This window comes from Zootoca vivipara, chromosome 16 (genome assembly GCF_965207765.1).
Source record: "Zootoca vivipara chromosome 16, rZooViv2.hap1.1, whole genome shotgun sequence".
Taxonomy (NCBI): domain Eukaryota; kingdom Metazoa; phylum Chordata; class Lepidosauria; order Squamata; family Lacertidae; genus Zootoca; species Zootoca vivipara.
Window position 1 is genome coordinate 35339402 of NC_142599.1, and position 10449 is coordinate 35349850.

At 43.6% G+C, this 10449-nt stretch overlaps 2 protein-coding genes across 3 annotated transcripts; both read left to right on the forward strand.

Moving 5' to 3' along the window:
- The first annotated feature begins 299 nt into the window (after positions 1-299).
- LOC148683169 (protein S100-A12-like) lies at positions 300-5243 on the forward strand. Its single transcript, XM_088660055.1, has 3 exons — positions 300-423; positions 3410-3573; positions 4943-5243. Exons 1-3 carry the CDS (start codon positions 315-317, stop codon positions 5078-5080), a joined length of 411 nt encoding a protein of 136 aa, XP_088516181.1. The 5' UTR covers positions 300-314; the 3' UTR covers positions 5081-5243.
- A 1602-nt stretch (positions 5244-6845) lies between these two features.
- On the forward strand, positions 6846-10137 carry LOC148683170 (protein S100-A9-like). Of its 2 annotated transcripts, none has more exons than XM_088659793.1 (3): positions 6846-6875; positions 8702-8865; positions 9852-10137. In XM_088659793.1, the coding sequence occupies exons 2-3, from the start codon at positions 8725-8727 to the stop codon at positions 9975-9977; spliced, it is 267 nt and encodes an 88-aa protein (XP_088515919.1). In that variant the 5' UTR covers positions 6846-6875; positions 8702-8724; the 3' UTR covers positions 9978-10137. The 2 variants fall into 2 exon arrangements, with proteins under 2 accessions (XP_088515919.1, XP_088515918.1); XM_088659792.1 differs by lacking the exon at positions 6846-6875 and adding an exon at positions 7793-7866.
- The last annotated feature ends 312 nt before the right edge of the window (positions 10138-10449 follow it).

Consider the following 10449-nt stretch of genomic DNA (forward strand, 5'->3'; position numbering starts at 1 on the left):
AGCATGCACCACTCTGGCAAGACAGTCCACAGGCAGGTAGGGTCTCATCCTGCATACCAGATGGAGCTGATAGACAGCTGCCCTTGACACAGAATTGACCTGCGCCTCCATGGACAGCTGTGAGTATAAAAAGACTCCCAGGCTGCGCACCTGGTCCTTCAGGGGCACAATTACCCCATTCAGGACCAGGGAGTCCTCCACACCTGCCTGCCTCCTGTCCCCCACAAACAGTACTTCTGTCTTGTCTTGTCAGGATTAAACCTCAACCTGTTAGCCTTGCAATGCAGGAATCACAGCTAAAGCAGGCATTGTAGATGACCATCCAACCTCTGCTTAGAAACCTCAAAGGAATGAGATTCTACAACTTCCTGAGGGGGTCCATTCCACTGTCAAACAGCTCTTGCTGTCAGAAAGTTATTCCTGGTTAGTTGGAATCTCCTTTCTTTAGCTTGATTCCATTGGTACATCCAGCACCTTCATTATACAGCTTCCAGTATAGATGCACCCCTTCATGCTGGCTTTTAATATGGTGTTTTAAGGTTGAAACCTGTCTTGGAACCTTAGGGGAAAGGGTGGAGAATAATGACAATCTCAGTACTTTGTGAGTATCTGTTTAGAAGAAAACCCAGAAAAATTGAACCCCCCTTGTTTTCTGGTCCCCCACGAGATCTAACAGAATCTGGTGGGTCACCACATTGGCACTCCCTGTTCTGTCTACCACAACCTGGTGTTCTCCAAATGTTTTGCATTACAACTCCCATGAACCCCAACATCATGGCAATGGGTTCCTCACCCCTTGACTGCCCTAGTGGAGATGGTAGCAGTGGGAGGTTTCACGGCTGGAGGGCAGTGAGCAATGGTCTTAGCAATGGTCTTAGCTCAGGATTTTATAGAAGGTTCTATTTCCTCCCTGACATTTTGTTTTGATACTCACAAGAGCCCAGTGAGGTAGGATCAAAGATGGGAGGCGAACCTGTGGCACTTCAGATGTAGCCATTTCCAAATAGTCCATTACTTTTAGAAGCCATTCCTCCTTCATTGGAACCTTCTCTGATTTCCTTTCCTGAACATATATCATTCTAGCTGCTTTTGTCACATACGTAAATAGTTTGGTCATCTTCTTTGGAATGTCTGCCCCTATTATCCCTGCAAGAAAGGCTTCGCTTCTTTGGGGAATAACCAACTTAAACATCTTCTTTAGCATCTCTCACCTTTTTAAGGCTGGATCAGGATTTTATAGAAGGTTCTATTTCCTCCCTGACATTTTTTTTTTTGATACTCACAAGAACCCAGTGAGGTAGGATCAAAGATGGGAGGCGAACCTGTGGCACTCCAGATGTTGCTGGACTCCAGCTCCCATCATCCTTGACCATCGACCATGGTGGCTGGAGTTGATGGGGGCCAAGGACTTCTGGGGGGGGGGCAAGGATTCCCTATCCCTGTCACTGGCCCATCTGGCTGTTCTGTTTCTGTTCTGTTCTGTTTCCACAAGACTTTCCACTAGTGCAACGGACCTTCCCTCTCCCCTCCCTGTCACCCCCACCAAATCTGTTCTGAGTGTTTCCGCAACCCTCTGGAGCAGATTTGGGAGAGAACACCAGGAGATGAGAGAGAGGTGAAGCGCCATTGTGCAAGTGGAAATCCTTGTGCTAGCAGAACAACATGGCTGTGTCCAGTCCAAGATTTTTAAGAGTATACCTGGGAGCATCTATGGATTTACATTTAACAACAACAATTTCCTTGCACTCTGTTACACTGATGCATTATGAAAGTTCTCAATTTCTCAAGAAAACGGTTCCAGGGCTGCCCACTTCCTCTGCCCCTGGCTGTGTCCGTCAATTTCCCCTTGTTTACTAGGTCTCCAGATTTTGCATATCCAGCCTTCAACACCTGGAATATATATTTATATTTTCTAGTGGTTTTTCCCCAACTCCTTTTCTACTGCATTATATTACAAATTCTTATTTTTTAACCAAAGTATTTTTTACCCTCCAATACAATTCATTTGTCATTTTTCTTCCGCTGCTCATATCTCAAATCCTGCCATAGCTGCCAAGTCTCCCGTTTTCCCCGGGAAAACCCCTTTTTTTACTTACCTTTTCCCAGTGGTCCCCCGTATCACTTCGTCTCCCGTTTTTCTCCGTTATTTTCTCCTGCCGGTGGCCATTTTTTTCTTTCCGATTTGCCCTTCTATGGGCACCAAAAATGGCCGCCGCCAGCTTCAAAAGCCGCATGTACGCATGTCTGGAAGTGCATAGAAGTCACTTCCGGTGTTGGCGGTGGCCATTTTGGTGCCCATAGATGGGCGGAGCGTCACCGGAAGTTGCGTCGGAGCACTTCCTGACATGCGCATAAGCGATTTTCGAAGCCCGCGGCAGCCATTTTGGGTGCCCATAGAAGGGCAAAGCGACACGGGAAGTTACATCGACGCAACTTCCGGTGTCAAATGGCTGCCGGTCCCAGATTCTGCAGTCCGGAACTTGGAAGGTAAGAATCCTGCTCACAATTTCATTTCTTTTTCAAATAGTCCAAAAAAGGCCTCCATTTTTTTCTATTAAAAGTTCATCCTTTTGGTCTCATAATTTTGCTGTCAGCTTAGCCATTTCCGAATACCGTAGTCCATTACTTTTAGAAGCCGTTCCTCCTTCATTGGAACCTTCTCTAATTTCCTTTCCTCAACATATATCATTCTAGCTGCTTTTGTCACATACGTAAATAGTTTGGTCATCTTCTTTGGAATGTCTGCCCCTATTATCCCTGCAAGAAAGGCTTCACGTCTTTGGGGAATAACCAACTTAAACATCTTCTTCAGCATCTCTCACCTTTTTAAGGCTTTTATCTTTAACTGACCAAAAAAAAAGGCCTAATTTCCATTTCTCTTATGTGTAAGCCATCTGAACAACACTTAAATGAGCTAAATAAATAAAAAATAGAATTCAAAAATAGAATTATAAATTTGAAGAGTTGGAAGGGACCCTGAGGATTAACTAATCCCAACCCCAAGCATTGCAGGAATAATAATAATAATAATAATAATAATAATAATAATAATAATAATAATAATAATAGTTTGGATGTGATATCCCGCTTTATCATTACCCGAAGGAGTCTCATAGCAGCTAACACTCTCCTTTACCTTCCTCCCCCACAACAAACACTCTGTGAGGTGAGTGGGGCTGAGAGACTTCAGAGAAGTGTGACTAGCCCAAGCTCACCCAGCAGCTGCATGTGGAGGAGCGGAGAGGCGAACCCCGTTCCCCAGATTACGAGTAACCACTTCACCACACTGGCTGTCACATATGGGTATAGAACCCGCAGCCTTGCTGCTATCAGCACCAAGCTCTAACCAATTGAGCTATCCAACAAATAATCCAAGCAGAGCCGCTAATATGTTCCCATGGATTCCCAGGTTGCCACCAGAAGACCTTTGGAATGTCCAAGCCCAAGACTCCGTTGCAACAACATTTTGAACAATTCATTGACATCTACCACACGTACTCTGGGAATTCTTCAAGCATTGACAAGCAGGCATTTAAGAAGATGCTGGACGAGCAGTTTCCTGACATTGATGAGGTGAGGGGGAGATAAGAAGAGGCAGGGTTCCTTTGGCCATGTTAAGAGGGGGAGGGGCTGAAATCCATAGCTGCCAAGTCTCCCGTTTTCCCCAGGAAAACCCCTTTTTTACTTACCTTTTCCCGGTGGTCCCCCGTATCACTTCGTCTCCCGTTTTTCTCCGTTATTTTCTCCTGCCGGCGGCCATTTTTTTCTTTCCGATTTGCCCTTCTATGGGCACCAAAAATGGCTGCCGCCAGCTTCAAAAGCCGCATGTACGCATGTCCGGAAGTGCATAGACGTCACTTCCGGTGTTGGCGGCGGCCATTTTTGTGCCCATCGATGCGCGGAGCGTCACCGGAAGTTGTGTCGGAGCACTTCCTGACATGCGCACAAGCGATTTTCGAAGCCGGTGGCAGCCATTTTGGGTGCCCATAGAAGGGCAAAGCGACACGGGAAGTTACATCGACGCAACTTCCGGTGTCAAATGGCTGCCGGTCCCGGATTCTGCAGTCCGGAACTTGGAAGGTAAGGCTGAAATCTCACCAGGTCTCTGCTTTGAATCATGCTCTGAAAACAAAGCATATCTAGGGATGGGAAGATACGTCTGTTTCAGTCTCTTTTCAGTCTTAAATTCTGTTATCCCCATTTGCAATCCATTAAAAATGTTTTTTATAATTCTTTCATTTAAACATTTTTAACATTTTTGTACAGTGGTATCTTGGTTTACAAACACAATTGGTTCCGGAGGTCTGTACTTAACCTGAAGCAAACTTAACCTGAAGTGAACTTTCCCATTGAAAGTAATGGAAAGTGGATTAATCCATTCCAGACAGGTCTGCGGAGTACTGAAACTGAAACTACTCAACCGAGGCATACTTAAACCGAGGTATGACCATATGCATTTTTGCCCAATACAGCCATATCTTGGTTTAAGTATGCCTCGGTTTGAGTATTTTCAGTTTAAGTACTCCACGGACCGCCTGGATCGGATTAATCCACTTTCCATTACTTTCAATGGGAAAGTTCACTTCAGGTTAAGTTTGCTTCAGGTTAAGTACAGACTTCCGGAACCAATTGTGTTTGTAAACCGAGGTACCACTGTATACACATTTTTGCAAAGCACCTTTCCCTAATAAGCTGTATTTTTCTATGTTATTATTGCATAGATTATAGATATCGATCGATCGATCGATCGATCAATAGAGATGATAAATAGATAGATGATAGATGATAGATAGATAGATAGATAGATAGATAGATATGATAGATATATTTGTGCACACTTTACTGTAGCATATTAATTTTTATACATATTACTTGGCTGGGGAAATGCAACAAACACATCTGAAGTCTTCTCTCCTCCATTTCCCCACCCCCAACACTGCAGTCTCCCTTGAAGCAACAAAAGAGAGACCAGCTCTTCGACGAGGCAGACATAAACAAGGACGGCAAACTGAGTTTTGATGAAATGGGCCACCTGATGGCAAAATTAGTTGCTGCAACACATGACAAACTCCGCAAGTAATAAGGGCCACTGGAAAAATGACTCAGCGAATCCTCCAGGAGACGGTGCTCAGGGGCGCGTTGGATACTAACCTTCCGAACACACACAAACCCCTTTCCGCATTCACTAGCTTGGAATGTAATGCTTTGGCAATAGAATACGAAATAAACATCTAACTTGGAAATCATTTGGTGTCTTATTTCAACCTCATTCTGACAAACTGCAATTCTGACAAATTGCAATACACAGGGTTGTTTTTGAGCCAGAACTCACCAAAAGTTAGGGGGGCACCATTGCCATTTTAAGAGATCAAGTGAGGCATTCATGGTGAGTTCCGGCACTTCTTTTCCTAGAAAAATAGCATGGGTGATACATGCTTTCTGCCTAACTATCTGTCAAAACTCCAAATACTCCAAAATATAAAGATAAATATCTCAAGTGGATTGCAAAATCTGGAGACGTAGTAAACATGGTGAAATTGACTAATACAACTGGGGCAGAGGGAGTGGACAGCCTTGGAACTGTTCTCTTCAGAATGGAGTTTTCATAATGTGTTGGTGCAACAGAGTGCAAAGAAATGATAGTCCCAAAATATCTAGAGGGCCGAGTTTGCCTATGCCTTGTAGTCTAACCCTCTAATCATTACACCACGCTGGCTCTCTCAGTTCAACTCACACTGGTTCAAATCTCCACTGCCTCCTGGCTAGCAGCTGCAAAGAGGGAATCGGCAAGACACTTGGGCCACCATGATGATATCTTAATAACTTCTATTCTGAAACACGGGAAGCTGATGCAGAGGCGTAAATGTGGCCGGAGGGTCTTCCCTTTCTCTTCTCTTCCCTGGACTTCGCCTCCTCTACTGCAGGAGGAGGAAGGGAAGGGAGCAGGTGGCTAGGGGTAGACTTATTTTTTGGAGAAGGAGGAGCGGGTGCACATGTGTGAGCTAAAAATGGTGGCAGGAGGAGCTGCATGATTGCCGTAACTTTGGTTTTGGAACTCAGTTCTGGAACCCCTCTGGTGCATGCCATTGCCAATATAAGAGAACAAGGCAGGTGTCCGTGGTGAATTCCAGCACCTCTTTTTCTAGAAAAATAGCACCAGTCATAACCACTCTGGGATTCGAGACTTTCAGGACAAGGTCACAAAGCCATGGTGGCTTAACATTTTTTGTGACTGTCCCGTCAAAATTGGGGCACTTATAGGGTGTGTCTGAAGAGGTGTGTGAAGAAGGATTGAGGAACTGAAATTGACAGACCCACTTGTAGCCAATGGTAGTCCTACTCAGAGTAAACCCATTGTAATACACATAGCTAGCGTCAGGTCTATGTGTTTTAGCAGGGTCTCCTCTGGGTAGAGGTTGGCTGCATAGGACCCATGGAAATCATTCTAATAATTGAAGCAAAGAATGCACCCAGCACGTGCATTGCGCAAGAATGCATGCTGATTTGAGAAACTTCAGGCCCCACCTATAGCCACGAAGAAGTTTGACCGCAATATGATTTGTGAATTCTAAGAAAGCAATGTTGACCAGAGGGTGTAAACTTGGGGCTCCTAAGTGACAGACAGTGATTGGCCACAAGCTGCAGGGAGGGAGCCCCAGCCCCCAGAGGTGTCTTGCTGAAGGAAGATCTTCATCAGATATCTTGAGCACAGGGGTTAATGTGTACAACTGGGGAGTGTCATTTGAGAAGGAGCAAACATTTCGCAAGTGGGGGGTGGGAGCAGGATTCTAGATGGGGTATAAGAGGTGGGAGCGATTTAGGGCTCTTCATCCGACTTTGGGGCATTCAAACGCTCTTCTTCATCACCAACCAAGGTAAGCTGAAGACCATGGGAAGCTTTCTTGGGTTCTTGTTGGGTTATACACTGGACATAGGGTGCTAAATCTTTTTGAGATTATCAGATAGGGCAGGGATGAAAAACTTGTAGGCAAGGCTGCAGATGTTCAGGACTCCAACTCCCACCAGCCCCAGCCAGCATGGTCAATGGACAAGGATGACAAAGTCCGACAACCTCTGGAGGATTGTAAGTTCCCCATCTTTGCATCAGCTCCAATCCAATTCAAGGTGCTCACATTGGTGTTTAAAGCCCTAAATGTCTCGCTCCCTAACTATCTCAAGGGCGGCCTCCTTCCATACAGACCCCCTGTTCTGAGAGTTTCTCCAACCCTCTGGAGCAGATTTTTTTTTGGGGGGGGGTGCGAGAGTCTAGGGAAACAAGAAAGGTAAAGTTACAGGTAGGTAGCCGTGTTGGTCTGAGTCGAAGCAAAATAAAAAAATTCCTTCAGTAGCACCTTAAAGACCAACTAAGTTTATATTTTGGTATGAGCTTTCGTGTGCATGCACACTTCTTCAGATACACTAGAAACAGAAAGGTAAAGTTCTGTTATGCAAGTGGAGATCCTTGTGTTACCACAATAACTTGGAGGCGTCCAGACCAAGATATTTAAGAGTATCCCTGGCAGCACCTATGGATTTACATTTAACAACAACCATTTCCTTGCACTCTGTTGCACCAACACATTATGAAAACTCTCCATTTCTGAAGAAAACAGTTCCAAGGCTCTCTGCCCTCTCCTCTCTGCCCCGGCTGTATTAGTCAATTTCACCATGTTTCCTAGGTCTCCAGAATTGTATATCCACTTGAGTTATTTATCTTTATATTTTCCAGTTTTTCGAGTTTTGGCAGATAGTTAGGCTGAAAGCATGTATCATCCTTGCTATTTTTCTAGGAAAAGAAGTGCCGGAACTCACCATGAATGCCTCACTTGATCTCTTATAATGGCAATGGCGCCCCCCTGACTTTTGGTGAGTTCCGGCTCAAAAAATCCCCTGTGTATCGCAATTTAAGACCAGATCTTTAACCAACTAAAAAACAAAAATAACAGACAGGTCTGTTGGGAATGCACATGGTAGGGTTATTTCCAGTGCTTTTTTCCTGGGGGTACGCAGACCCCTAAACATTTTTGAATCTAGGTTTGGCCTCATTGAGGAGCAGTATTTAAACTTGAGTAGGAAAACATTTTTTAAAGAAAAAAAAGCACTGGATATTTCCATTTCTTTTATTGCATCATGGCAAAATGGCATTCTTTTAAGATAATCCCCAATACATGTTGCGTGTTTGCATGTGAAACTTTAGTAAGTAGACAATGCAGTTATTCATTTTGTAAGTAGTTGTACATGTAAGCCATATGAACAACACTTAAATGAGCTAAATAAAAAAACAAATACAAGTAGAGAGCTGTCCTGTGTTAGGTAAACATTAGGAATAACTTCCTGACAGTAAGAGCTGGTCGACAGTGGACTTTGCTGCCAAGGGGTGTGGTGGAGTCTCCTTCTTTGGAGGTCTTTAAGCAGAGGCACGGCAGCCATCTGTCAGGAATGCTTTGATGGTGTTTCCTGCTTTGCAGGGGGTTGGACTGGATGGCCCTTGTGGTCTCTTCCAACTCTATGATTCTATGATTCTGGGTAGGACACATGAGCACTTTATTCTTGGTCTTGAAGAATCATAGAATTGCATAGTTGGAGGATCATCTTGCCCCAAGATGGGGATCAAACCTGCAACCAAGGTGTTATCAGCACCACGCTCTAACCAACTGAACTACCCAGGCAGAGCCGCTCATGTGTTCCTATGAATTCCCAGGTTGCCACCAGAAGCCCTTCGAAATGTCCAAGGCCAAGACTCAGTTGGAACAAATTATTGAACAATACATAGAACTCTACTATAGGTACTCTGGGGATTCTGACAGCCTTGACAAGCAGGCATTTAAGAAGATGCTGGATGAGCAGTTTCCTGACACTGATGAGGTGAGGGGGAGATAAGAAGAGGCAGGGGCAAATTCTGGCCATTCAAGGGCCTGGGACACCCATTTGCAACAATGTGCAAGGTTCCTTTGGCCATGTTAAGAGGGGGAGGGGCTGAAATCTCACCAGGTCTCTGCTTTGTAGCATGCTCTGAAAACAAAGCATATCTAGAGGTGGGCAGATATGTCTTTTTCAGTCTCTTTTCGGTCTTAAATTCCGTTATCCCCATTTGCGCTGCATTTTTTAAAAAAACGTTTATTGTAATTCTTTCCTATTAAAGATATTTTTGTATGCATTTTTGCCTAATATACACATTTTTGCAAAACACCTTTCCCTAATAACCTGCATTTTTGTATGTTATTATTGCATAGATTATAGATATAGATAGATAGATAGATAGATATTGATAGATAGATAGAGATGATAGATAGATTAGATAGATACAGTGGTGCCTCGATTTATGAATTTAATCCGTTCCGAAGGCACCTTCGTAGGATCGAAAAAGCGCCATTGGAAACGCGATTTCCCATAGGAATGCATTGGAAACGGAAAAATTCGTAAGTCGAATCAACCCTATCTAAAAATTCGTAAGTCAAAAAATCCCTATCTAAAACCGCCGCCATTTCCTTTCAGATGTTGAGACATTCGTAAGCGCGTGGCCATTTGCCCCATTTGTAAGTTGAAAAATTCAGTTGTCGAGTCGTTTGTAAGTCAAGGTACCACTGTAGATAGATAGATATTTTTGTATGCATTTTTGCCCAATATACGCATTTTTGCAAAGCACCTTTCCCTAGTATGCTCCATTTTTGTATGTTATTATTGCATATATATATATATATATATATATATATATATATATATATATATGCGCACTTTACCACAACATATGAATTTTTATATACATTGCTTGGCTGGGGAAATGCAACAAACACATCTGAAGTCTTCTCTCCTCCATTTCCCCACCCCCAACACTGCCGTCTCCCTTGAAGCAACAAAAGAGAGACCAGCTCTTCGACGAGGCAGACATAAACAAGGACGGCAAACTGAGTTTTGCTGAAGTGGGCCGCCTGATTGCAAAATTCATTGCTGAAACTCATGACAAACTCCACAAGTAAGAAGGGCCACTGAAAAAAAATTGGTCCAGCAAATCCTTCAGGAGATGGTGCTCAGGGGCGTGTTGGGTACTTACCTTCCGAACATACACAAACCCCTATCTGTATTCACTAGCTTGGAATGCAATGCTTTGGCAATAGAATAAGAAATAAAAATTTAACTTGGAAATCATTTAGTGTCTTATTTCAACCTTTTTCTGACAAACTGCAGTCCAACTGGCTTTTCTATATTCAAACTCTTTCCCAGGAGACTATGGAAGATTAGTTTATTTACACACCTCCTTTCATCTTAGAAGTTCATTCCCATCTAGGTCAAATACTGTATCTGAATTTCCCGGACATAGCCGAAATTCATGTCTGGGCGGAAACCACTGAAATGTCTGAGTGTATGGCAACCGTTGTCAATTTGGGTGAATTTAATTTAAAATAGCTCAAAAACTTCAATATCTTTTTTTGAGATCTTGCAGAACTAAAT

Coding starts and splice junctions, on each gene's coding strand:
- LOC148683169 (XM_088660055.1), top strand. CDS start 315: ATGACCATCCAACCTCTGCTTAGAAACCTCAAAGGAATGAGATTCTAC. Junction 424..3,409: donor CTGTCAGAAAGTTATTCCTG/GTTAGTTGGAAT, acceptor ATGGATTCCCAG/GTTGCCACCAGAAGACCTTT. Junction 3,574..4,942: donor AGTTTCCTGACATTGATGAG/GTGAGGGGGAGA, acceptor CCAACACTGCAG/TCTCCCTTGAAGCAACAAAA.
- LOC148683170 (XM_088659792.1), top strand. CDS start 7,818: ATGCCTCACTTGATCTCTTATAATGGCAATGGCGCCCCCCTGACTTTT. Junction 7,867..8,701: donor TGGCGCCCCCCTGACTTTTG/GTGAGTTCCGGC, acceptor ATGAATTCCCAG/GTTGCCACCAGAAGCCCTTC. Junction 8,866..9,851: donor AGTTTCCTGACACTGATGAG/GTGAGGGGGAGA, acceptor TCTCCCTTGAAG/CAACAAAAGAGAGACCAGCT.